The sequence below is a fragment of the Triturus cristatus genome, chromosome 2_2 (genome assembly GCF_964204655.1).
Source record: "Triturus cristatus chromosome 2_2, aTriCri1.1, whole genome shotgun sequence".
NCBI lineage: Eukaryota > Metazoa > Chordata > Amphibia > Caudata > Salamandridae > Triturus > Triturus cristatus.
This window is the reverse complement of record NC_140582.1, coordinates 469,786,815-469,812,652: the sequence shown is the minus strand read 5'-3', so window position 1 is coordinate 469,812,652 and position 25,838 is coordinate 469,786,815. Positions and strand designations below refer to the sequence as shown.

The 25,838-nt window shown below is 48.9% G+C and overlaps 1 protein-coding gene and 1 long non-coding RNA gene across 4 annotated transcripts in view; one reads left to right on the top strand and one right to left on the bottom strand.

Annotated features, from left to right (window-relative positions):
• Positions 1 to 25,838, top strand: part of LOC146862379 (uncharacterized) — a 357,116-nt gene that overhangs the window by 46,083 nt on the left and 285,195 nt on the right. The window lies entirely within an intron of this gene.
• ANXA5 (annexin A5) overlaps positions 3,960 to 25,838 on the bottom strand; it is a 980,312-nt gene continuing 958,433 nt past the window's right edge. For all 3 annotated transcript variants that reach the window (XM_085641572.1, XM_085641571.1, XM_085641573.1), the window contains exon 13: positions 3,960 to 4,628. In XM_085641572.1, coding sequence (XP_085497698.1) covers positions 4,566 to 4,628 — 63 coding nt within the window. In that variant the 3' untranslated portion in view covers positions 3,960 to 4,565. The remainder of the gene's footprint in view (positions 4,629 to 25,838) is intronic.

Genomic DNA, 25,838 nt, shown 5'->3' with positions numbered 1-25,838 from the left:
CTGCGGGGGTGGGGCCACCCTGACCCAGCGAGGGGAGTCCGAAAAGCGGTGTCGCCTCTTGGACTTCTTTGAGCGCTTTGACTTACCCGAAGACTTCGAGCCCGACTAGCGATGATGGAGGCTGCGGCTCCGCGACCGGTCCTTCGACCTCCTCCTGGACCGGGACCGTGAACGGAGCGGAGCATAGAGTGTCGAAGCTCGAGAAGCTTACGGGACCGCTCCCGCCTAGCCTTCGAGGTCAAGGCCTGACAGTCGTGGCACAACTCCGCATCGTGGTCGGCCCCCAGGCAGTAAAGGCACCGGCGATGGTGGTCCATCACCGACATCAGTCGATGACAGGAGTCACAGGCCTTAAAACCAGGCATCCTACCGGCAGAGTCGAGTCGACAGAAGACCAAAAAGAGTCCAAAATTTTAGTCAAAAAGTGACTAAGGTGTAAGCTCTTCCCGGATCGGCGCTCTCTGGCGCTGAAAAAAGAAGAACGGACGTCAGTGCGCGAGGGCGGCGTCTAAGTACTCCGACGACGTCATTCCGGCGCACGACGCAAACGACAGACGTGGAGCCGTACACACGCAAGGGGTATTGCTGACGAAAAATATTTCCGAATCCAGCCAGACGCCTGGGGGTATTCGAAGGTGAGGAATCTAACGTGTTTCTTTCAGATACTGAATTTCTTCTGGAAATCAGGATTGCCAGCTTTTGAAGATGAACCTGCCGTTCGTGAGATAAGAATGCCCAGCACTGGACGGTATCCAGCAGAGCTCTTAGAAATGGAAGGACCTGCATCGGGCGTAACTGAGATTTGCTCCTGTTCACAGTCAGCCCCAGAGAGTTGAACAGATGAAGAGATGTTGTCACGGCAATCTTGACTGCTCTTTTCGAAGGACCTTTGATTAACTAATCGTCCAAATACAGGAATACTTAGATTTCCCGGGATCGTAACGCTGCTGCTACAGGAGCTAGGCACTTTGTAAAGATCCTTGGAGACGATTTTAGTCCAAACGGGAGCACTTTGAACTGATAATGGGTGCCAGCCACAGTGAAGCGAAGATACTTGCGATGCTTCGGGTGTATTGGGATGTGAAAGTAAGCGTCTTGCATATCCAGAGAAGCCAGAAAATCTCCCTCGTTGAGACAACCTATAATTTCTGCCAGTGTGACCATGCGAAATCCTTGCTTTTTGAGGAATCTGATCAGGTTGCGAAGGTCCAAGATCGGACGCCATTCCCCCGATTTCTTTTTGATAGGAAGAAAAAAAAAAAAAAAAAAAAAAAAAAAAAAAAAATCGGGAATAGAAACCAGTCCCCTTCTGAAGTGATGGAACCTTCTCGATTACATTCTTGAGGAGCATAGTTAAAGCTTCTTTGAATAATAAGTTAAGACGAGGGGGAGGGGGTCCCTTGGGTGGAGTGGTGGGTGGCTTGGTGACAAATTCTAAGGTATGACCTTTGTTTACTAGGTCTAAAACCCATTGGTCAGATGTAATTTCTTGCCACTTGTCCACAAATGCTGAAATTTTCGCACTCACAGGGAGGGGATTAGGAGTGGAAGGCGCCCTGTGGAAATCACTGCTTTCTGTTGGTGTCTCATCCTTGATTTTGCGATCTTTTTCTTCTGCCTTGACGAGAGAAACCAGACGTGTTGGATTGCCTGTACGATGATTTATAAGATTGTCTATATTGGGGCTGGTACGGTCTATTCTGCTAGTTTTGATATCCTCCTCTAGAGAAAAACCCACCCCCTCTTGCACCTCTGAAGGATCCGCATTCGTACTGCAATGAACTCAAGGATCTTGCGGTATCAGTATCAGTTTTTATTGCTTGGAGAGCTTCATCTATGGGTTTCCCAAACAACGATTCGCCATCATAGGCCATACCCAATATCTTTTTCTGGACTTCTGTTCTGAAAGTGGTGGCCTTAAGCCAACCCGGGCGCCTGAGTACTGCTGCATCAGCCAGTTGGCAAAAATTCGTATTCACAATGTCCAGTGCGCAGTCTATGGTCTCGGACGCTGCGCGCTCTCCTTCTAATAGAGTTTTCCGTGCGCTTGTCCTCCGGAATGAGCTCATTAAGACCAGCCATCTCTGACCACACCTGGCGGTCATAACGCCCTATTATTGCCAGGGAGTAGGCTGCTCTGATGGAGGCAGCTGCCATTGTAGAAAATGTATTTCCGATCAAATCCAGACAACGCCCCTCCTTGTCCGGCGGTGTAGTAATGGGTGTTGCCGGGTTTTTAGATCTTTGTTGGCCAGCCTGCGAAATGACCGAATCTGGTCGAGGATGGCCAGTGAGACAGGATGGACTATTGGCCGGAGCACAGTATTACTTGTCTATCCGCGGAAGCACCGCTGGCACAGATGCAGGATTTTTCATGATCTTGACCCCTTCTTTCCAGATGTAATCGATTATGGGGACAGCTCTTGTGATCTTTATTGATTCCTCCTTAAAATCATGGAGGAAATATTCAGACTGCTCAATGGTAACCGGCAAGTGAAATCTAGCAGCAGCTCGCTGCATGAGATTATGAAATCCCCCTATATCCTCTGGGTGCGAATCAGATGGTAGAGGGGTCGGTGGCGAAGGCATAGGGATAATATATGAATCCCAAGGATCTGGAAGTTCACCCTCTTCAAATTCCTCTTCAGAGGTTGAGTCCTGACGCGGGTCATGAGGAGGGTCTGGAAGTTGAGGCGTTGGAACAGGAGCTCGACGTCGACAAGCTCTTCGTTGACGGGCTCGACGACGACAGGCTCTTCTTCGACTGGCTAGACGTCACCTTCGTCGACGAGACGCTCCGACGGGATAGTAATCAGCTGTACCTTAGTCGACGAAGCCTCCATCGTCGACTGCAACGACGTCGACATGGATTTCCACGCTGACTTAGTCGACGAGGACTTCGTCGACGACGGGCTTCTTTGACAGGATAGTAATCCTTGTCGACAGAATAGGAGAGGTGATAGACGTCGTCGAGATAGTCTCAGTCAATGAAGGAGCAGAAGAAGTGACAGAAATCGTCTACGATGGAGGGAAAGCCAGAGATTTTGAAAGGCTTTTACTCACTGTTTTTGAAGACGGCTTTTTAGAGTCCTTGCGAGCAGAATCCTGAGGAGAGTGTGCCGATTCAGAGGAAATGAGAGGAGTCCTCCAAGAAGAGCCAGAAGTAGAGTGGGAAGATTTATGTCATTTTTTTCCCTCACTTGAAGAGCGGTCATGAGACCTAGCTCTCTTGATAGAAGTTGAGGCCCCATCATCCTCTTAAGCCAAAGAAGATTTAAGCCATAACAGCACTCACCTCCCTATCCCTAAGAGTCTTAGTAGGGAAGGTGCAGCAAATTCTGCAATCTTTTGCCTCATGTTTAGGGTAGAGGCAGTAGATGCAGTCCATATGCTGGTCATCAACATGGACCCTCTTCTTGGCGCAGGTTCTGCAGGACTTGAACAAGGCTTTCTTGTGAATAAAGTAGAAACTGAGTGGCACTTAGGGAGACTCCCTTCCACACGACATGCTGTGAAAATCTGAGGAGAAATGGCTCTGCTGAGAGGGTTCTGATGGCTGATTGGTTGGTACCAATTCTTTGGTTCTTTTTGCATAATGATGTAGATAGGCTGCTAAGATCTAGGCCTTAGGCCTTTTTTCTTTGGGGCCTACTACTACTACGATTATTTTTGGCACTACTTTTTTATTTACCGTGGGACTCCTGCCTCGGCGACTGGGAAGGATTCGGGCATGTGAATCTATGAAAGATACCCCAATAATGGATAACAGCGGTCAATTGAAATTCAGTTGGTCCAATGCAAACTCAGCTCCCTTCAATGTTCTGGGACACACGGCTAGGTAGAAGAAAGAAGGTGGTAGTATGCATAAGAAAACACATCACTGCAGTAATCAAAGCAGACAAATGTTTTAAGTACAGTGTACCAACCTAGAATTCAAATTTAAAAAAGAAATGCAAGAGTGCAGGAAGACTTTTATTTAGATCTACCATTGGAATGTTTAGTAGACTCACTGTAGTAGCACCTTGATACAATAAATATTTCAGCCGGGTTTAGAAGTTGTCAAGTGTTCTAAATGCAGAGGACAAAAGAGGACGTTACAAAGTAAGTATCCTCAACCCCGCAAAAACATCAATCATTTAGCTCTCAAGCATTTTAAAATAACATGCAATTATTGTGAGCCACTTGAGGCATCTTGCCTTGCAATAGAAACAATGAAGTTCTATATCAGGATCACAACAGTAGCTATGCTTGGGATTCACAGGCATAAGATTCAATATTACAAAGGATGATATATGCACAAATGGTGAATGTTATGAAAACAGAGTAATCTAATTCTAGAATGTGCTCGTCGCAAGTCTGACCTACTTAGATTTGGCTAAGTTAAAGGAAGAAAGAGAAATTGCTAATGTAGCTAGAAGTTTTTTTTTTTTAACAGGATACGAGAGTAGGCAAGAAGTATATTAATAAATGACTAAGTAACTTGGAGATAAGGTGTTAGAAAGAAGTGCTCAAAACATTATTTAGCAGGCAGTGTAGAATATACTTCTTTTGCATTTAAGAGCACATTAATCATCTATTTCTCCACAAAGCTGCAGTAGAGCGTTCCTGTAGTCACCAGAGGTATCACTCTGAAAAAAATTAAACAATAAAAGCCGTTAGAAAACATCTTTTTAATTTTTGCACAAATACACGATTAACCAATATAATTCAACGAGAGATAAGGGGTTACTCCAATGTAATTGAGTCAGACATTGTGTAAGGGAGACTTTCAAAATAACTAGGTCTAAAAAATATTTAGGGCATTTGTGACTTAACTTGTGCTTCAGAGCAATAACCCATATTACTTAGTAGGCCAGAGATTAGTCCTGCCAGCCCTCCTGTTCCATTTTTTGTATAGATGGTATACACTGTAAGGTTATTTGCAGTGGTACTATTATGTGCTGTGCAATGTTTTTCAGTACAAGTATGGTGCATACAAATAAAACATTTACAAAAAAATTGTTTGCGCTTTGGCTACTGCAGATGTTAAAACTATTTTGAAACACAATAAAAACTAATGGTATAAAAGTCTGTTAAAAACTGAAATACTTTAAATATATATGGCCAACCCGCTGAAGACACATACTTTGCTTGCAGAACAAGAACCAGCACCGACTAGAACACTTTTTATCTACGTCAGTCAACTAGCGGTTTCTGCTGCCATTTGTAGAACTTGACTTTATTAGGACTTGACTTTATAAAGGTCTAGGGCAGTGGTTCCCAAACTTTTGACTCCTGAGGACCCCCATTGACTCACCACTGGAAGCCGGGGACCCCCAAGCAATTTGTAGGATTTAAATTTCAAACATACATGTGCACCAAAAACAAATACTCAAATTACTAAGGATTTTAGGGGCATATTTACAAGTCCCTATCGCCATGGGAACGTCACTTTTTGCGATGTTCCTGTGGCAGGGGCTTCGCCTTATTTACAAAGCAGCGTTAAGCCACTTATTGTGGCTTAACGCTGCCTTATATATAAGGCCCCCTTTCACGCAATGCTTAGCATGAAAATGGTGGGCACTGGGAGTTGCAGTGGGCGTTTCACTCAAACACCCATTGATTTTGACGTGCCCTCTATTTACAAGGTCAGCTGAAATAGAAGACCGCACCAAAATCAAGACCATGAAAAACCTGGTCTTAACTTGGCGAAATGCGGAGGAATGCCTTATTTCTCCTCGTTTTTGCTTTGATTGTTTATGTTCTGGAAGGTGACCCTTTCTGCACATAAACAATCTTTAATAAAAAATGACGTTTTGTAACTTCCATGTGTGCTGCATTAGGCACCATACAGAGAAGTAACAAAACGGCATTACAAAATTGTTCATGTGCAGGAAGTGGGAACATAGCAGCATCAGGATAATGATAGACTGGGAATAAACATATGTTGCTAACTTTTACCATGCAGTTTGTAAGCAGCTCTTTGATGACAGTTTATAGGACACTGCTAGATTACGATTGTCCCTTATGAATTGCACAGTGACAAAAGAATCTCTGTGACAAAATCAGTAACCCACTGACCTATGCACATAAAATACTGTTTTTTAAAATGCATTGTACACGTTCTTTGCAGTAGGCATATTAACATGTGTCATATTAGATAAGTCAAAGCTGCCACTGGACAAAACTCTTATCTCTCTCCAGCAGGTACATTAATCACTGGCCTTTTCTTGACACTTTTATAGTTGCTCGAAAACTGCTAATTTTACATGGAACTTTGCAGTGCTTTTAAAACAGCTGCCGGCGGACCCCCTGGGAAACACTGGTCTAGGGCAAACATTGTGCAGTAATATATATAAGATGTGACTGTAATTAATCTGGTCTAGCAGCTGGAAAGGGATGTGTGAGGCAGATTGTGACCAACTAAGTGTGGATCAAAATGTAGACTATGATACTGTACAACAGTCTAATTCACAACATAAAACAGTCTGGCCTCCATCTAGTGTGGAGGAATTGTTCAGACTGTGCACCAAGAATTGTAAATATACACGCAGGGTTCACAATGTAATCTTTACGGATCTGAAAAAATAACCCAAATGAAGAAATATTGTTTTTTTCACCTAAAATAAATAAAAAGGGGACAAAAGTCCTTAGCAAGACTCTTTCTGAAAGTGGACCATTCAAAGAGTTTAATTGGCTATTAAAAACATTTTTCCAACCTACTGACAGCCGGAAAGAGAAACTTATTGGTTGGCAAAAAACATACACAGCATGTTGAGGAACAGATTCATGCTGTAAAACAGACTTCTCTGTGGCAGAGGTTTTAAAGTTGCCAGTAAAAAATGTTGCACGCCCTCTAGCTGCACTTTATAAGTGTCTGCTGCTTCTTTAACAACCACCTGTTATACTGCTAATTTATCTAGTGATTAAAGCCTGGAAGGACAGGATCTAACATATTTTGGGAAGTCTTTATATTGTGCATGCCTTGGCTTCCTCATGATCTGCCTGTGTATCGTCCTGGTCCTGAGACAAGATTACCATCATTCTTCTTTTGTCTGAATCTTTATTCAGACCATAACCCTTTTGTACAGCCCTATTGCCTAGTGGGGACTCCCCCAACCTGAGTGGAAGATGGAGAGATGACTACACTATCTGCCCTCAAGGGAAGAACAGCTGCTGAAGGTAGGTGTAATGTGTATGTGCATGTGCATGCGTTGATGGGGGAGGGTTTCAAGCCTTGAGGTTGGTTGGACCTTTCCTATTTGATATCCCGGGCTCTTAGTTGGCCTTTCTAACCTCTAGAGGTCTAGCCCTCATGGTATATTCCCCGCCAATTAGGGAAAAGGCTGTTTGGGAAGTGGGGGGGGGGGGGGGGGGGGGAGTAGGGTGAACCCCATACTGGAGGAGTGGTCCTCATTCTTTTCCCCTCAAGTCTAGCAAGTTAAACTTTACTTATCCCTTAGGAGGGTATTGCCTACAGAAGAGATTAAAGGTTGCTGGAGGTTATCAGTTTGGAGCGGGGACAAGGTGGTTAGGGGGTAGGAGTAGGGTCATGGGGTTCATCCTTGAGTGTGTAGTATAGAACCTGATTTATTGAAAGGGGCTTGCCAAGCATCCCTAAACTAATGATTTGCGCCTCGCTGATAAGTGTCAATTGACACAAAAATGTCAAATAAGTTAGTTACCTGTAATCCTTGTTTTCTTCCTGGGGTATATTTAAAGTCATAAGCACTGAATAGGCCCAACCTCGCGCAGAAACTCCAGAGCATATACAAAGATACATTTTTATTAATGTATATTTAACCCAAATCTAGTACGCAGTACCGTAAACCACTCAAATATATTATATACCTACAAATAAATTAAGCCTAAACCACCAAATAGGCTAAATTGCATTGTCTTTTTCATTTAAAATAATACACATCTATTCAACATTTCTGTGACATAGAAACATGAACTGTTCACTGTTACAACATAGCTTTTATTTTCAAGGAAAAAGGCAAGGTAATAGCAGGCAGTTAGCCCATAGGCTGCATATAGAAAACATAACATTAAAACTGGTGATGTGCCTTTAAGACCGCCAGACTCCCAACATGCCCCACTGGTGACAGTATGGTTAGGTCTTCTTTACTGCGTATTACCCTGTGTAGTAATAGTAAACAGACAGCGTGCTATTATAGATGATATTTGTCCGGGGAGGCAGTTGGGTTGCTTATGTCTTTGAGGAGTACAACCCCGGAAGATAAGAAAATAAGTTACTTATCTGTAACTACTGTTATCCAGTATTGGTATCTTTCATAGATTCACATGCCTGAATCATTCCCCATCGCAGAGATGGAAGGCCCACGGTAAAATAATCAAGCAGTGCTTAACAAATTTCATAGGCTATAATGGTCCTAAGCCATGCTAATAGTAGCTTATGTCCTTTTTAAAAAAGGACCGAATGTTGGAACACCGCCAATCAGCTGCCAGAACCCTCTAGAACACTCCCAGCAGAGGCAGATTCCCTCAGATTTTCAAAGCACAAGTGGAGAGTAAGAATCCCATAAATTAGAGAGAACTACCTCTAAGAGGAGTAGGATGGGTTGCATGAGAATCTATGAAAGATACCAATACTGGATAACCGTAGTTGCAGGTAAGTAACTTATTGCACAAGTTACTACTTGTGTAACGATACATCTCTAAGAGACAATAGTGGTACATTCCTTACCTCAGAATAGATTCCTTACCTTACAATATCCCCAGACGTCAGACTGGATCAGGAAAGTTTTTCGTCAGCAGTACCCCTGCGCGTCGGTAGGTGGCGTCGTGCGGCTCCACGTCCGTCGCTGGTGTCGTAAGCGCCGAGATGACGTCACGGAGACTAGCCAGGAACGCAGAGCCATGCAAGAAATTGGCCACTGGGGCCATGAAACTAGGGTCCTGAAAGGGATGACCTTAACCCTAGAAATCAGTTCGCAGAACGGGGAGGATGGGTGGGGCGGTAAGGAATCTATCGCTAACTAATGTCTCTTATAGATATATCTTTACACAAGTAGTAACTTGTGCATCTGAAAGAGACACGTTAGTGATAGATTCCTTACCTTGGAATAGATACCCCAGCAATACCAACCCCAGTGGTGGGTCTGCGAATAGATTACACCAGAAAGTCACGGAGAACAGAACGGCCAAAGAAGGCGTCTCGCCAGACTTGACAGTAAAGGCAGTAATGCTTGGTCAACGTGTGCAGCAAGGCCCACGTAGCTGCCTGACAAATATCCTGCAAGGGAACGCCGCGTCCCAAGGCAGTAGCGGCTGCCGTCGCAATGGCAGAATGGGCACGCAGCCCCACAGGAGGCTCCTTAGCCAACGAGTAACATGCTTTGATGCACAAAACGACCCACGAGAGATTGTTTATGCACGGCCCGACCTTTTTTGGCACCCACGCAGCCAACAAAGAGCTGGTCATCCACCCGGAACTGTTGTGTGCGCTTCAGATACGAGAACACACGTTTTGGGTCCAGACAGTGGAGCCTCTTCCTCTTTGAAGGATGCAGAGGCAGAAAGAAGGTGGGCAAAGTGATGGTCTGCCGGATGTGGAAGGGCGTGACAACCTTTGGCAAGAAGGATTAGTTACTTACCTGTAATCCTAGTTCTCTTCCAGGGGTATCCTCATCAAAGTCATAAGCATTAGAATATTCCCGCCCATGTGCGGGATCCCGGAAACAGTATATTATATGTGCCCCACATATACATATCCATACATATATACCTATATGTATACACAAGCAATTGCAGCCCATAACACCCTAGAGCTGAATCATGCTGTAAGGAATTTCCACTACACATAAGAAAAATAGCATTATAAACATGAGAAACAACATTATAACTTGTTTGGAAACTGTTTTAATGCTTAGAAAACAGCAGAAATTCTTAGAAAACACTGAAAGCATAGGAAGCTCCCAGGCTGCATTGCAAATACCCAGTCTAAAAAGACTGAAAAGCTAACTCATAGCTGTATAGCAAAAACTGACACCGTGCCTTTAAGGCACACCTGACCCCCACCTTCCCATCATGCCTCAGGGGTGGCAGTTAGGTCAGTTGTTCTTTGCGGAGACTGAAAAGTCATGGCACAAAGAAAAATAATAACCTCTGAAAACTATCACACCTTTGCCCGGGGAGGCGGGAGGGTTGCTTATGACTTTGATGAGGATACCCCTGGAAGAGAACTAGGATTACAGGTAAGTAACTAATCCTTCTCTTCCAGGGGATCCTCATCAATAGTCATAAGCATTAGAATAGAATAGCGAGCCTCACCTCATCTCCCTGCGGGCAAAGGAAAGAAAAACAGAGAAGGAACAGTATGCTCAGATAGCTCAGCTACCCAAACAGGTTCCTCAAGGAGGCTTGGCCTACTTGGGCATCCGCCCTGGAATCGGATTCGAGGCAGTAGTGCCTGGTAAAAGTATGGACCGATTTCCAAGTGGCCGCCTTGCAGATCTCTGCCATTGGAACGTCATGCAGGAAAGCTACTGTGGCCGCTTTCCCCCTAGTAGAATGAGCCTTAGGGGCCAAAGGTAAGGGCCTTTTCGCCAGCTGGTAGGCTAGGGTAATGCAGGAAACAATCCATCTGGAAATGGATCGTTTTGCCGCTGGGAAGCCTGTTCTCATGGCGCCATAGTTGACAAACAGCTGGTCCGTCTTCCTAATGCCTCTGGTACTTGCCAGGTAGAATTTAAGTACCCTCTTGAGGTCTAAGAAGTGGAGCGACCGCTCAGCCGGGGTCGCTGGATTCGGGAAGAAGGATGGCAGAGAAATGGACTGATTAATATGAAAATCAGACACTACCTTAGGGAGAAAGGATGGATGTGCCCTTAAGACCACTTTGTGCTGGTGAAAAACTGTGTACGGCTCTTTAGTACACAGAGCCTGGATTTCGCTTACTCTGCGTGCCGATGTAATGGCTACCAGAAAAGCGGCCTTCCACAACAGATGCTGTAAAGAAGCTTTGTGGATCGGCTCAAAAGGTGGGCCCATCAACTTGGATAACACTAAGTTCAACTCCCACGGAGGCGAAGGGTTTCGAACAGGGGGGTAAACTTTTTTCAACCCCTGCAAGAAGTCATTGACCACCGGCATCTGGAAAAAAGAAGGTTGGATGGGAGACCTTCTGTAAGCTGTAATGGCAGACAAATGGACCCTGATGGATGCATACTTCAAGCCTGATCTAGCTAAGTGAAGGAGGTACGGGAGGATGACGTCCTCCTGCCCCTTCGTAGGATCATGGTGATTCTCCCTACACCAAATGAAGAACCTCTTCCACTTAAACGCATAAGACGCTCTTGTGGAGGGTCGCTTCGCTTCCTTGAGAATATGCATGCAGTCAGGCGGAAGACCTAAATGTCCGTATTGCAGGACCTCAGGAGCCATGCTGTTAAGTTCAGTGAGGGAAGGTTGGGATGCAGAATCCTCCCGCCCATCTTGGACAGCAAGTCCGGCCTGCAAGGCAGCCGCCTGTGAGGTCGAACTGAGAGATGAAGAAGGTCCGGGTACCACCACTGGCGCGGCCAGTCCGGAGCTATGAGGATCATCTTCATGTCGGATCTGAGCAGCTTGGATACCACCTTCGGAATCAGAGGCAGGGGCGGAAAGGCGTAGGCAAATGTCCCTGACCAGTCCATCAAAAGAGCATTCCCCCTGGTCCCTGGACGGTGGAATCTGGACGCGAAGGCGTGGCATTTTGAATTTTCGTCGTCTGCAAACAGATCGATGTCTGGACGACCCCACCAACGGAACAGGTCCGCCACCACGTCGTCGTGCAGCACCCAGTCGGGCTGATCTTCGAAGTGCCTGCTGAGTGCGTCTGCCTTGATATTCAACTCCCCTGGAAGATGTACTGCCACCACCGAGAGGTTCCGGGCGAGCAGCCAGTGCCAGATCGCCTGCGCCTCCAGGGAGAGGGGGCGTGACCGAGTCCCGCCCTGTTTGTTCAGGTAAAACATGGTCGTGGTGTTGTCGGTCTGCACCAGGACTGAGTCGGTCTCTATTGCTGGGAGGAACGCCTTTAGAGCAAGGTGGACTGCTCGAAGCTCTAGCATATTTATGTGGTAGCCCTGTTCTTTCGCAGACCACTGCCCTTGTATCTGGAGGCATCCCATGTGGGCCCCCCATCCTTGTAGCGACGCGTCTGTCACCACTGACTGCACCGGAAGTGGCTGGTGAAACGGGACTCCCACCAACAGATTGTTCTGACGAGTCCACCATGTTAGGGAAGATTTCGCTACCTGGGAGAGAGAGATCCGATCTCCCCAACGGCCTGTGGACTGATCCCATTGGTCCTCCAGAGCTTGCTGCAAAGGTCTCATTCGCAGTCTGGCGTGGGGAATTAGAAAAATGCAGGACGCCATGGAACCCAGCAGAGATGCTACCTGCCGAACTGACGGCCTCCGCATCTGCTGCATAAGCCTGCATTTTCTCTTCATTGAAGACAGTCTCTCCTCCGAAGGATACGCTCTTCCCACGCTTGTGTCCAGAACGGAGCCAAGGTAGTGGATGGACTGAGTGGGCTGCTGCACGGACTTTGCCATGTTGACGTGAAGGCCGAGAGCGTGCAACTGTCTCAGACAGATTTGGAAGTCTTTCTTCACCTGCTGCTGGGTTGGAGCCTTCAGTAACCAGTCGTCCAGGTACGGGTAGACGAAGAGACCCTGCTTGTGTAGGCAGGCCGCCACCACTGCCATACATTTGGTGAAGACTCGCGGGGCCGACTTGAGTCCGAATGGAAGCACTTTGTACTGGTAGTGCTGACCTCCAACCACAAACCGCAGGTACCTGCGGTGATGTTTCGCTATTGGAATGTGAAAGTACGCATCTTGGAGGTCCACCGAACACATCCTATCTCCGACTTGTAGATTGGACATATTTGGTGAAGAGCCAACATACGGAACTTCTCCTTGACGATGACTTTGTTTAGGAGACGAAGGTCCAGAATCGGCCGAAACTTGTGCTCTTGATCTTTCTTGGGCACCAGGAAGTACCGGGAGTACACTCCTTTTCCGACCTGCGAAGGAGGAACCCTTTCTATGGCTTGCTTTTGCAGAAGGGACCTCACCTCCTGCTTGAGTAGGTTTAGGTGGTGTGGACGGGACCTCTTTGGCGGGATGTCTCTGGGACGCGCTCGAAAACGTAGCGCATATCCATGACGCAGTATATTCAGCACCCAGCGATCTTTTGTGATGCTGTCCCACTCTGCTAGATGTTGTGACGCACTTCCTCCCACTGGAGTGGGCAACGGCCGTAGAGGAAGCCACAGCTCATGACTTTCCTCCTCTTGTGGTAGTGGAAGACTGTTGCTGGTGTCCACCTCTGCCCCTGCCAGACTTTCCGCCTCGAAACTGGGTTTTCCCTTGGGGTTTGCTCTGAGACCACTGAGGGGTTTGAACCCTCTGTTGAGGCCCCTTGCGTTGGGTGGGTCGAAAACGGCGCTTGAATTCCTTTTTCTTCTCCAAGCCCACGGCTTTGAGGGTGTCCAGCTCAGTTTTCATGCGCCCCATCTCCTCATCCGTGTGAGTGCCGAAGAGGGAGTTGCCAGAGAACGGGAGGTTTAAAATCCGTTGCTGTGCGTCTGGCTTGAGCCCTGTCAGACGCAACCAGGACGACCTCCTGGCGCAGACGCCGTGTGTGTAAGAGTGGGCTGAGATTAGCGCACCATCCGCCGCTGTGCTAATCGACTGATTAGCCACCAGTGCCCCTTCAGTAACAATCTCCTCAAAGTCCTTTTGGTCCTCCTTGGGGAGCTTGGATTTGAAACGCTCCATCGAGTCCCAGAGGGCCCTGTCGTACCTGCCCAGAAGCGCCGCCGCGCTGGAGATCTTGAGGGCCGCCGCCGCAGAAGAGCAGGCCCTGCGTCCCCATGAGTCCTGGGTTCTGCTCTCCTTATCTGGAGGGACGGAAGAGGAGGCCGACGCCGTCTGACCCTTCCTTGCAGCAGCCACTATGACGGAGTCCGCAGGTGGGTCTATCTTCACAAAGACGGGGTCAGTGGTAGCTGGCTTGTATTTTTTCAGGATACGAGCCGGAACGGCTTTGACAGTCGCCGGGGTGAGAAAAGTGTCCATGACTGGTTCCATGATTCCTGGGACCAAAGGCAGCAGCGGACGAGAGGCAGACTTTTGGTGAAGTGTTTCAAAAATCACCGAGGTGGTGACTTGGGGGACTGACATCTCAATCCCCAGCTTCTGTGCTCCCCGCTGCAACACCTCCTGGTAGGTGTTGATGTCGTCTACGGGCGAGACCCTGGACACTGGGCTGCCCGAGAGCGTGGGAGAATAGTCCCTGATGGAGGACCTGGAGGAAGAGGAAGAGGACGATGATGGAGTCCTTCTGCGCTTCCGGCGATGATCACGAGCCCGTGACCCAGGTGAACGCTCCTCCCGTCTGGGGGAGCGCGATCTGCGTCGCCTGTCGTCCGGAGATCTCGGACGTGCTGGCCTGGGGGGACTAGCTCTGTCCACAGCCGCCACCAGGCGTTGTAGCGGAAAATCATGCACTGGACTGATGTATTCCCGCATCCTCCTTGTAGGCCCTGAGTCTAGCCAATGATGTGCTGGCAGTAGCCATCTGGGCGACAGATTAATGGTCTGAGTCTGAGGAGAAGACCTACGGGGTTGAACTGCAGGTTCTCGTGGTTTTGCTGGTCGTGGAGAGGCCTCTGAGTGGGAGGAGGAATGGCGAGACGCCGACTCCGTCACCAGGACCACCGACCTGTCCGAGGCCTGTCTCGACGTCGAGCGCGGTCTTGACGTCGATCCGTGGTGTCGTCTCCTTTCTCGCCGGGACTCTCTCGACGTCGAACGCCGTCTCGATGTGGACCGGCGGCCATGTTCAGTGGGCGAAGTCTGCCGCCTCGACGTCGAGCGGCGATGTGAAGCCGACGACGGAGGCTCTCTCTCTCTCGACGCCGAACGCCGCGGGGACGCCGGCGGAGATGCTGCCACTCTCGACGTCGATACCGATGCCAACCTCGACGCCGAACGCCGCTTGGAGGGCGACGGCGGAGGATCCTGTTGCTTCGACGTCGAACGCCGATGGAGCCTCGACGACGGAGGGGATGGTGCCCTCGACGACGGAGGGGTGACACTCCTCGACGCCGGTCGTCGCCTGGTTGACGACGGCGGAGGGTCCATGCTCCTCGACGCCGATCGACGTCGAGATGTCGACGGCGGAGGGTCTCTACTCCTCGACGCCGAACGCCGCTGGATTGGCGACGGCGGAGGCTCTCTGCTCCTCGACGCCGATCGTCGCCTGGTTGACAACGGCGGAGGTTCCCTGCTCCTAGACGCCGATCGTCGCCGGGTTGACGACGGCGGAGGGGTGGTGTCTCTCGACGCCGAACGTCGCCGGGTTGACGACGGCGGAGAGGCTCTGGATCTCGACGCCGATCGTCGCCGAGTTGACGATGGCGGTCTGGACTTCGACGTCGACGCCGTACCTGCTCTCGACGGCGAGCCCGCTGTCGAGAACCTCTTTTTCGAAACGCGACCTACCGGAACATCTTTTCTCAGCGCCGAGCCCGACGCTGAGGCGGAAGGACGAGAGGACTTGCTTCTAGATGAATCTTTATGCCTCTTGGAGCTCTTCCTCACCGGAGATCGGCCTCTGGATGGTTGTGCCAGGCCATAAGCGCGACTTCGCTCTCTGTCCTTCAAAGTTCTTTTGGACAGGCCCTGGCAGTGAGGACATGTGCTGGAATCATGATCCTCCGGTAGACACAGGACACAGACCCTATGAGAGTCAGTCGCGGCCTTTTTCTTGCCACAGGCAGGACAAGGATCGAAAAGAGAAGGCATTTTAAGTGGAAAAAATGCCCAAAAAAGCCTAAAAAAGGCAGCCTCTTACTGACTTAGTTGAAAAACGTCGAAGTAAGGGAAAAAACAGTTGAAAAATAGACAATATTTTCTGACAAACTCAGAAAAAAGTGGAGCTCTGTTGCCAGGATCCTTCCAGAAGGAGCCGGAAAGAACAACTGACCTAACTGCCACCCCTGAGGCATGATGGGAAGGTGGGGGTCAGGTGTGCCTTAAAGGCACGGTGTCAGTTTTTGCTATACAGCTATGAGTTAGCTTTTCAGTCTTTTTAGACTGGGTATTTGCAATGCAGCCTGGGAGCTTCCTATGCTTTCAGTGTTTTCTAAGAATTTCTGCTGTTTTCTAAGCATTAAAACAGTTTCCAAACAAGTTATAATGTTGTTTCTCATGTTTATAATGCTATTTTTCTTATGTGTAGTGGAAATTCCTTACAGCATGATTCAGCTCTAGGGTGTTATGGGCTGCAATTGCTTGTGTATACATATAGGTATATATGTATGGATATGTATATGTGGGGCACATATAATATACTGTTTCCGGGATCCCGCACATGGGCGGGAATATTCTAATGCTTATGACTATTGATGAGGATCCCCTGGAAGAGAAAGGACGGGTCCTTAAAACCACCTTGTCCGGATGAACAGAAAGGAAAGGAGGTTTAGTAGAAAGAGCCTGGAGCTCACTCACTCTTCTGGCAGAGTCGATAGCTACCAGGAAAGCAGACTTTAGAGTGAGAAGACGTAAAGGACAGTTATGAAGGGGCTCAAAAGGCACGCACATCAGATAGGTCAAGACAAGTTTTAAGTCCCATTGAGGCATTATGAAAGGAACGGGAGGAAACGTGTGTGTAATGCCTTTCAGGAAACGGTTAACAACCGAGGACAAAGAGAGAAGGCTGATCTGGAAGCATAAGAAAAGCGTAGATGGCCAAAAAGTACCTTTGATAGTGCCCAGAGCAGAGACCTGCTGGGTCAAGGATAGTAGGAACAGAAGGACCTCAGAAAAAGGGGCAGAAAGGGGATTCACAGACTTTGCTGTGCATCATGCCACAAACTTGTTACACCGGAAGGCGTATACCGTCTTAGTGGAGGGACGCCTGGCTGCCAGAATGACAGACTTCGGGAGGAAGATCGAAAGCCGTCAACTGTCGCCGCTCAATCTCCACGCATGGAGGTGGAGGCCCGTCCCTTGGTGCTGCGACAGAAGATCCTCCCGAAGAGGCAGACGGATTGGGGGATCGATCACCATGCTGAGTAGCTCGGGATACCAGTATCTTTGTGCCCAATACGGAGCCACAAGGATGACTTGGGCCCGGTCGCACCGAATTTTCTTCAGCACTCCGGGCAGAAGTGATATAGGCGGAAAGGCATACAACAGACCACAACTCCACTCGCGACGAAAAGCGTCGCCGAGCGAGTGCCGCCTTGGAAATTCCAACGGGCAGAACTGATGACATTGTGCGTTCTCTTCGGTAGCTAATAGCTCTAACCAAGGCTCTACCCATTGCAGAAAGGGACCTTGCACCACGTCAGAGTTCAGACGCCATTCGTGATACATCAAGCACCGGCGGGTGAGTTAGTCTGCCCTGGCGTTCAGAGAACCTGCCAGGTGTTGAACCACCAAGGTAATGCCTTGATGTTCCAGCCACGTCCAGAGGGGCAGAGCCTCCTGACATAGGGTCCACGACCCCACCCCGCCCTGTTTGTTGCAATACCACATGGCAGTGGTGTTGTCCGTGAACACCTGCACTACACTTACCCGGACAGAGGGAAGGAAGGCCTTCAGTGCAAGACAGATCACCCGAAGCTCCAAAAGGTTGATATGGAGCCAGGACTCCGCCGGAGACCAGAGGCCTCTGATCTCCGCCTCTCCCAAGTGGTCGCCCCATCCCAGGAGGGACGCATCCGTCACCACTGTGCACTCCAGTTGGGGAAGGGAGAGGGATCTGCCATTGAACCAATCGCGATTCGTGAGCCGCCACTGCAATTGTCGTACAGTGCCCTCCGAGATCTGGACGTGATCGGACAGGTTGCCCTGATGCTGTGCCCACTGGAACTTCAAGTCCCACTGCAGAGCCCGCATATGCCATCTGGCATGTTGCACTAGCAGGATGCCATCAGGCCCAGGAGCCGGAGGGTCATCCTGACTGAAACCCGGGATAGAGGCTGAAAGATCGGAATCATAGCCTGAATATTCCGTACTCGCTGCTCGGGAGGAAAAACCTGAAACCGCGTCTAAACCAGAACCACTCCGATGAAGGAGAGCTTCTGAGAGGGACTCTGGTGCGACTTCAGCACGCTGATGGAGAACCCCAGCAAATGCAGCAGGTCGGCCGTATTCTGAAGGTGGGTGACGACTGCCTGGGGCGAGCCCGCCTTCAACAACCAGTCGTCGAGGTAGGGGAAGACTGACACCCCTTGTAGGAGAGTAGGGTCTGCTTTCTATGTTCACCCCCACTTTTTGCTTTTGCTTTACTGGTTTTCGACTTAGATGTGGCTGTGGGCCTGCTAATCAGACCCACAGCCCTGCTGTTCTCTCTCTAAATTAATACTATGTACTTTAGGTGCATAACCCATTTGGATAGGATCACCTTATTGGCCCCTGTACAGTGTACCTTAGGTACCCAGGGCATAGGTGTACCCTAGGCCTACCAGGGGCTGCAGCATGTATTATGCCACCCCTGGCCTGGCCTTCCATTATGACACAACTGGCTGATCACTCAGCTGGGGCAAGGTCGTGTAATCACCCCTTGCTTAGGTGTAGTATACCTATACCTATCTTAGATATAGACACATGTGTACCCATCAGCCACTCCTATGGCAGGCCTTGACAATCCTGGAGGCAGAGTGCTTGGTAACATGTGAGATGGTGCTCTAGCATGAGCTGAGCCTGTCTGCAGCTTTCGGAACCATGTCCTTATAGCTGTTCTATGATATAGCCTACCATATACTCTTAAAGTACCTTATCATCTTAAACGGTTATGGTAACTATGGTTTGGCTGTATCAAAACATGTCGTGTAAGGTGTCTAACACTCGGGAATAATACCCCCATGCCATTTCTGGAGATGAGGATATTATCCCTCCCTTCTAGAGGGAGAAGGCATGTTGTAACCTACTTACCCGGTTAAAATTAACCAGAGCCCCAGCATCACAAAATGGATGCTGCTGCCACGACACAAGTCTGACGTCCTGCTGCTGGGAGTGATCCCGGCAAGGGAGGCTTGGACAATAGGTTTCCTGCCTTGGGAGGTGCGAGCACCACCCCAGACAGGCCTTAGTGTATTGGGGCAGGGAGGGATGAATGAAACTAGACACTGCCTGGGGCACACAAGGTGTCCCATGCATAGTCCAGTTCAAACCGGTGCTGGGGCACTCCAGCCCCAGTCCTGGCGCGAAACTGGACAAAGGGAAGGGGGTGTAACCACCCCCCTTCCCAGGTCCCACCCATAAGGCGTGACCTAGCAGGTAACCCAGCCCCCCAGATTTGGATAAGAGTGGTAGCTGGGCCCCAGGAGATTAGATTATCCTGAACCTGCAACTTGAACAGAAACTCTGGACCTTCGACATTCGACGAAAGAAGAAGACTGAAGAATCTCCCTTGTGGCCAAGGAGTGGTCACCCTGTGCGAACAGGCACCATCAAGAGACTTCCCCTTTGCTTTGCTGAAGTTCTACGAGGGACCGACTGCAGAGCCCGACCAGAGCCTTGACTTCCAGACTTCTCCAACCCTGATCCACATCCACAGCCGAGCTGAGATCCGTGGAGGCGACGAGAGACGTGGGACCGGCTACCTGGGAAAAGTGGCGAGTATCTTCCAGAGCAGCTTCTGAGGCACCCTCGAAGTTGTGCATCGGGGATTGAGAAGCCCCAACCCCAAGCACCATCTGCACCGAAGATCAGCCCCCCACACTCCACGAGTCCTGCGTGGGGCCCTTCTGCATTTTCCTGCTTGCCGCGTCTGTCCGGTTGCTTGCCCGTTGGCTAGCGGCCTTTGCGACGACACACCTTTAAATCTTCACTGCTGGTTTGGCTCCTCCAGACTGGCTCCCGCTTCTTTGCAAAAGAGAAGCACCCCAGACCTTCCTGGTCTGCACCAGAAGCAAGTCCTCCGTTCTTCGCGGGTTCCGCTTGCCAAGGCTTGGTGAGTCCTACTTCGACTTCGACGCCGCCGACAGCAAGAGCCTTCGTGGGACAGCTCGCCTCCTGGTCCTGGTCGTCCTCGATGTCTCCTGGTACCCGTGGCTGCTGCGACAAGCTTCACCCTTCACCTGCACTCTACACAACATCGCCTGGTTCCTTCCTGGTTCCACGTGGTCACTGGCTAGTGACCTTGACTCGGTCCATTTTGCTTGCAGGTATCCTCTCTTCTTGATCCCAGCCTTGGGATCCACCGGACACTCTGCACTGACTGCCTGTCAGCAACTTTCCTTCAGGCATCCATAGAAGTCCACGACGAAACCCGACGCAAGTTCACACCTATGCACCCGCAGCCCGTGGGCTAGGTAACTCGGGTACTTCGGTGCTCACAAGGGTAGTGACTATCCTAGGGTCTAGTTTCCGAGTCTCGACTCTCTAGCTGCTTCAGAAGTGTCCTAAAACTGTTTAATTCTAAACTGTACTATTTCTATCGATTATACGCATTACGCGTGAGTGTTTCCACTCTGCACCTGAATCCCGTGGGCCTCCCACTTCCTAACTGTTGGTAGTGTAGTGTAGCCCCAGCAATTCCCCAGGCCTAGGCCTATTCTATTTCCGTGACAGTGGTCCTTATACCACTTCTTTAGTATATGGTTTGCGTGGCCCCTAGGGCCTAACTGTATTACTTACCTGTGTGACTTAATGTATGCTTAAAAAAGACTGTTGTACTTACCTCGAATCTCATAAAGAGGGCTGAGGGTTTGACTAGAATAAATACACTTTATTATATATATATATATATATATATATATATATATATATATATATATATATATATATATATATATATATTTGTTGTGGTGTCCTTTCATTTGGTATTCAAGGGATTATATATGGTATCACAGCTGGCTTCACATGCCATTCAGAGTTTAGCCTAAGACTGCTCTTGTCCATGCTACCACTAGGATAGCTGGTCTATAAGGTTGACTTTACAACCAATCACCATAAGGGTTGTTTGGACTGATACAAGGTGTACACTAGAACTAGTGACATCATACATCAGGCCAACTTCTCACACCCCTGATCTGCACAGATGAGCTGCGACCACCGCCATCACTTTTGTGAACACTCAAGGGGCGCTGGTAAGGCAGAAGGGAAGCACGGCAAACTGAAAATGCTCCTGGCCGCCCATGAACGACAGGTAACGCCAGTGGGCCGGCAGGACGGGAATGTGAAAATATGTATCCTGTAAGTCCAACGCTACCATCCAGTCTCCAGGGTCGAGGGCAGCCAGAACCTGAGCCAACATTTTGAACTTCTTCTGGAGGAAGCGATTGACGTTCCTGAGGTCTAAGATGGGGCACAGGCCCCCATTGTCCTTTTAGGGGACCAGAAAGTAGTGGGAACAACAACAACGTCCTACTTCTGGCCAGGAGGGCCGTGACTTCCTGTTGGAGAAGCGCAAAGTGATCCCCCGACATGCGGTGGAACTGAGGGGCATGGTAGGGGGGTAGACTCGAAGGGGAGAGAGTAACCCCTACGGACGATTTGCAGCACCCACCTGTCTGACGTGACAGAACGCCAGTGGGGGAGGTGATGGTGGATCCTGCCGCCCATTGGCGTGGGGTGAACCCCAAAGCCAGGACTAGGAAGGCTTTGAAACGGATGCTGCGGGAGCGGAGGTGGAATGACCCGCACGCTGGCCCCCTGTGCCGCCACGGTGGCCTCCACGCCCACCGCCGTGCTGAGTTTGGTTCTGCGCAGGCTTCTGGCTGAACGAGCGTGCAGTGACGCCCCTTCCGTGGCCACGAAAGGTAGATGTGGCCGGGCGAGTGGTAGAGAGACCCAAGGACTTAACCGTAGCCCGAGAGTCCTTGAAACGCTCCAGCGCACTGTCTGCCTTATCGCCAAACAGGCGAGTACCATCAAAAGGCATGCTCATGAGGGAACTCTGGACGTCCCCCGAAAACCCAGAGGACAGCAGCCAAGCATGGCGACAGGGCCACTGTTGTGGAGATCGCTCCCTAAAGAATCTGCAGTGTCCAGCACACACCGAATGGCGAACTTCGTGCCATCCTTCCCCTCTGCAACAGCTTGGGAAAGTATAGCCCAAACCTCTTCCGGGCACTGGGGCAGTGTCTGCGCCACTGTGCCCCACACAGCATGAGAGTAGCGGCCCAAGAGGCATGCGGTGTTGACTGACATCAGCCCGCAGCCCCAAGCTGGCAGAGGAAAGGAATATGCTACTTACCAGTATGCATCTGTTCTTGGCATGTAGAGCTGCAAATCCACACACTAGGATAGTAGATCGCCATCTGGTATTGGGCTCGGATGCTTGCAGGTTGTTGTTGTCTTCGGAAGAAGTCTTTGTGGTCACGAGATAGGGGACTCCTCCCTTGGACGACAGTGCGCATGGGCATCAACTCCATCGTTAGATTGTTTTTCGCCATGATGGGAAATGGAGTTTGTAGAAGAGAGAGTGAGAGAGATGTCCATGTGTGATGTCTAAGTAAGACAATGTTGGAACAGATACAGGTCCCGGGGAGGTGCGTGGGCGTGTGTGGATCTGCAGCTCTACATACCAAGAACAGATGCATACTGGTAAGTAGCATATTCCGTTCGAGGCATATGAGCTGCAGATCACACACTAGGATAGACTATATAGCAGTATCTCCCCTAGCGGTGGTCACCTGTATCGGTTGCAGCAGTTTGAACTAAAGTTTTAAGGACAGCTTGGCCCACAGAAGCTTGTTGCTTTGCTTGCACGTCAACACAATAGTGTTTAGTGAAGGTGTGTGTTGTAGACCATGTGGCTGCCTTACAAATGTCTTCTAAGGGAATGTTTCCTAAGAATGTCATGGAAGCCCCTATTTTGCGTGTGGAATGCGCTCTAGGGGGAACTGTTAGTGAGCGTTTAGCTTTGTGGTAGCATATTTGGATACATTTGACAACCACCTAGCTATCCCAGATTTGGAAATGGGGTTGCCCTTATGTGGTGGAGAGAAAGCTACAAACAATTGCTTTGTTTTGTGGAATGATTTGGTTCTGTCAATGTAGCAAAGAAGAGCTTTTTTAACATCTAAGGTGTGAAGAGCTCTTTCGGCTACGGAGTCTGGGTTTGGGAAGAACACTGGTAACTCCACCGATTGGTTAAGATGAAAAGGAGATATGACTTTTGGCAGGAATTTTGGATTTGTCTTAAGAACCACTTTGTTACGGTGTAACTGTAAGAATGGTTCTTGAATGGTTAAAGCCTGGATTTCACTTACCCTTCTGAGGGATGTGATAGCGATAAGGAAAGCTACTTTCCATGTGAGGAACTGTAGTTCGCATTTATGGAGAGGTTCAAATGGGGGTCCCATGAGTCTAGTAAGAACAATGTTCAGATTCCACACTGGAGAGGGTGGTAATCTGGGAGGAATAATTCTTTTAAATCCTTCCATGAAGGCTTTGATCGCAGGGACTTTAAAGAGTGACAAGTGCTGCCGATTTTGTAAGTAGGCTGCTAGTGCTGCTAGGTGGAGACGTATGGATGAGTATGCTAAATTACATCTTTGCAAGTGTAGTAAGTAGCAAATGATGTTCTGGATAGATGCATCCAGTGGGTTTATCTGATTGTTAGTGCAGTAAATGGCAAATATTTTCCATTTTGCAGCATAGCAAGCTCTAGTGGTAGGTCTTCTGGCTTCTTTTATAATGTTCATGCAGTCTGGTGACAGGTTAAGGTAACCGAACTCTAGGACTTCAGGAGCCAGCTCGCCAGATTCAGCTGACCTGGATCTGGGTGTCTGATCTCTCCATGGTTCTGGGTTAGTAAAGACGGGAGAGATGTAGTTTTTGGTGTGGAACTAGAGAGAGTTCTAGTAGTGTCGTGAACCACGGTTGGCGTGCCCATGTGGCAGCTACTAGGATCAGTTTGAGAGACTGCTGCCTGAGCTTGCGTGCCACTAATGGAATGAGTGGGAGAGGCGGAAAAGCATACGCAAATCTACCTGACCATTTCATCTATATCGCATTGCCCTTTGACTGCGGGTGGGGAAACCTGGCAGCGAAGGTTGGGCATTTTGCGTTTGTGTGTGGCGAACAGATCTATGTCTGGTTGGCCCCATTGTTTGAAAAAGGGCAGAAGGACTTGGGGATGTAGTTCCCACTCGTAGATCTGTTGTGTTTGTCGACTTAACAGATCGACAATCTGATTGTGAACCCCTGGAAGGTGTTCTGCAAGTAGGTATATGTTTTGAGGAATGGCCCATCTCCAGATGTTCTGTGCGAGGTGGGAGAGCTGCAGAGAATGTGTGCCTCCTTGTTTCTGTATATAATACATGGCTGTCATGTTGTCCATCCGGATGAGGACAGTTTTGTTCCTGACATGTAGTTGGAATGATTTTAGTGCTAGGAATATTCCTAGCAGTTCCAGGTAATTGATATGGAGCACTTTTTGGTGAATGGTCCATTTGCCTTGAGTGGTGTAGCCGAGGATGTGAGAAGTTGGCCTGATGTATGATGTCACTAGTTATAGTGTACACCTTATATCAGTCCAAATACCCTTATGGTGATTGGTTGTAAAGTCAACCTTATAGACCAGCTATCCTAGTGGTAGCATGGACAAGAGCAGTCTTAGGCTAAACTCTGAATGGCATGTGAAGCCAGCTGTGATACCATATATAATCCCTTGAATACCAAATGAAAGGACACCACTACAGATATATATATAAAATAAAGTGTATTTATTCTAAGCAAACCCTCAGCACTCCTTATGAGTTTAGAGGTAAGTACAACACAGTCTTATTAATGCATACAGTAAGTCACACAGGTAAGTAATACAGTTAGGCCCTAGGGGCCACGCAAACCATATACTAAATAAGTGGTATAAGAACCACTGTCACGGAAATAGAATAGGCCTAGGCCTAGGGAATCGCTGGGGCTACACTACACTAGCGTTAGTTAGGAAGTGGGAGGCCCACGGGATTCGTGTGCAGAGTGGAAACACTCACGCGTAATGCGTAAAAGTCAGTAGCAATGTTACAGTTTAGAAATAGATCGATTTAGGACACTTCCGGAGTAGCTAGGAAGTTGAGACTTGAAAACTAGACACTAGGATAGTGTGAGAAGTTGGCCTGATATGTAGTGCTCACTATTCTAGTGATCACTGTGTATCATTCCAAACGACCCTTATTGATGATTGGTTGTAAGTCAACCTTTTAGACCAGCTATCCTAGTAGCGTGGATACGAGCAGTCTTAGGCTAAACTCTAGAGGGCGTGTTAAGCCAGCTGTTTACCATCACATATACCCCTTGAACACCAAGTGAAAGGACACCACACAAGTTGTTATGAAAATAAAAGGATATTTATTTATAACAAGACTACCCTGGCTCTTTATGAGTCAGGGAGCTAAGCACACGACAAAACTCTTAGGAAAATACTTCAGTTGCACAATTTACACAAATGCCCGAGGGGCACGAGAAACCATCTACACTAACAGTGAAATGCGAATGGTTAGAGTCTGGAGATACTGATTCCGGAGTGATCCGATCAGTGGGACTAAACGAAAAAGGAACTGGACACTTGTAGAGCGAACCTGCGATGGAGCACCGAGATGCTCGAGTTACCTAGCCCGGAGGCTGCGGCTGCGTGAAGTTCGTCAAGATGTCGGGAGTCCTCGTGTAGTCTCAGGAGCCTGAAAGAAGAAGTTGCTGGCAGGCGACCAGTGACGATGTTCAGAGCGATCCAAGCCTGGATCGGTGGTGAAGGAAAACCTGAAAGCAGAGGGGACTCAGTTCTCAACCGCTAGCCAGCGATCGTGTGGGTACCAGGAGGGTACCGGCTGAAGTCACCTCGACCAGGTGAGTGGGTGACGTCGGACTCGGCTGTTCCTC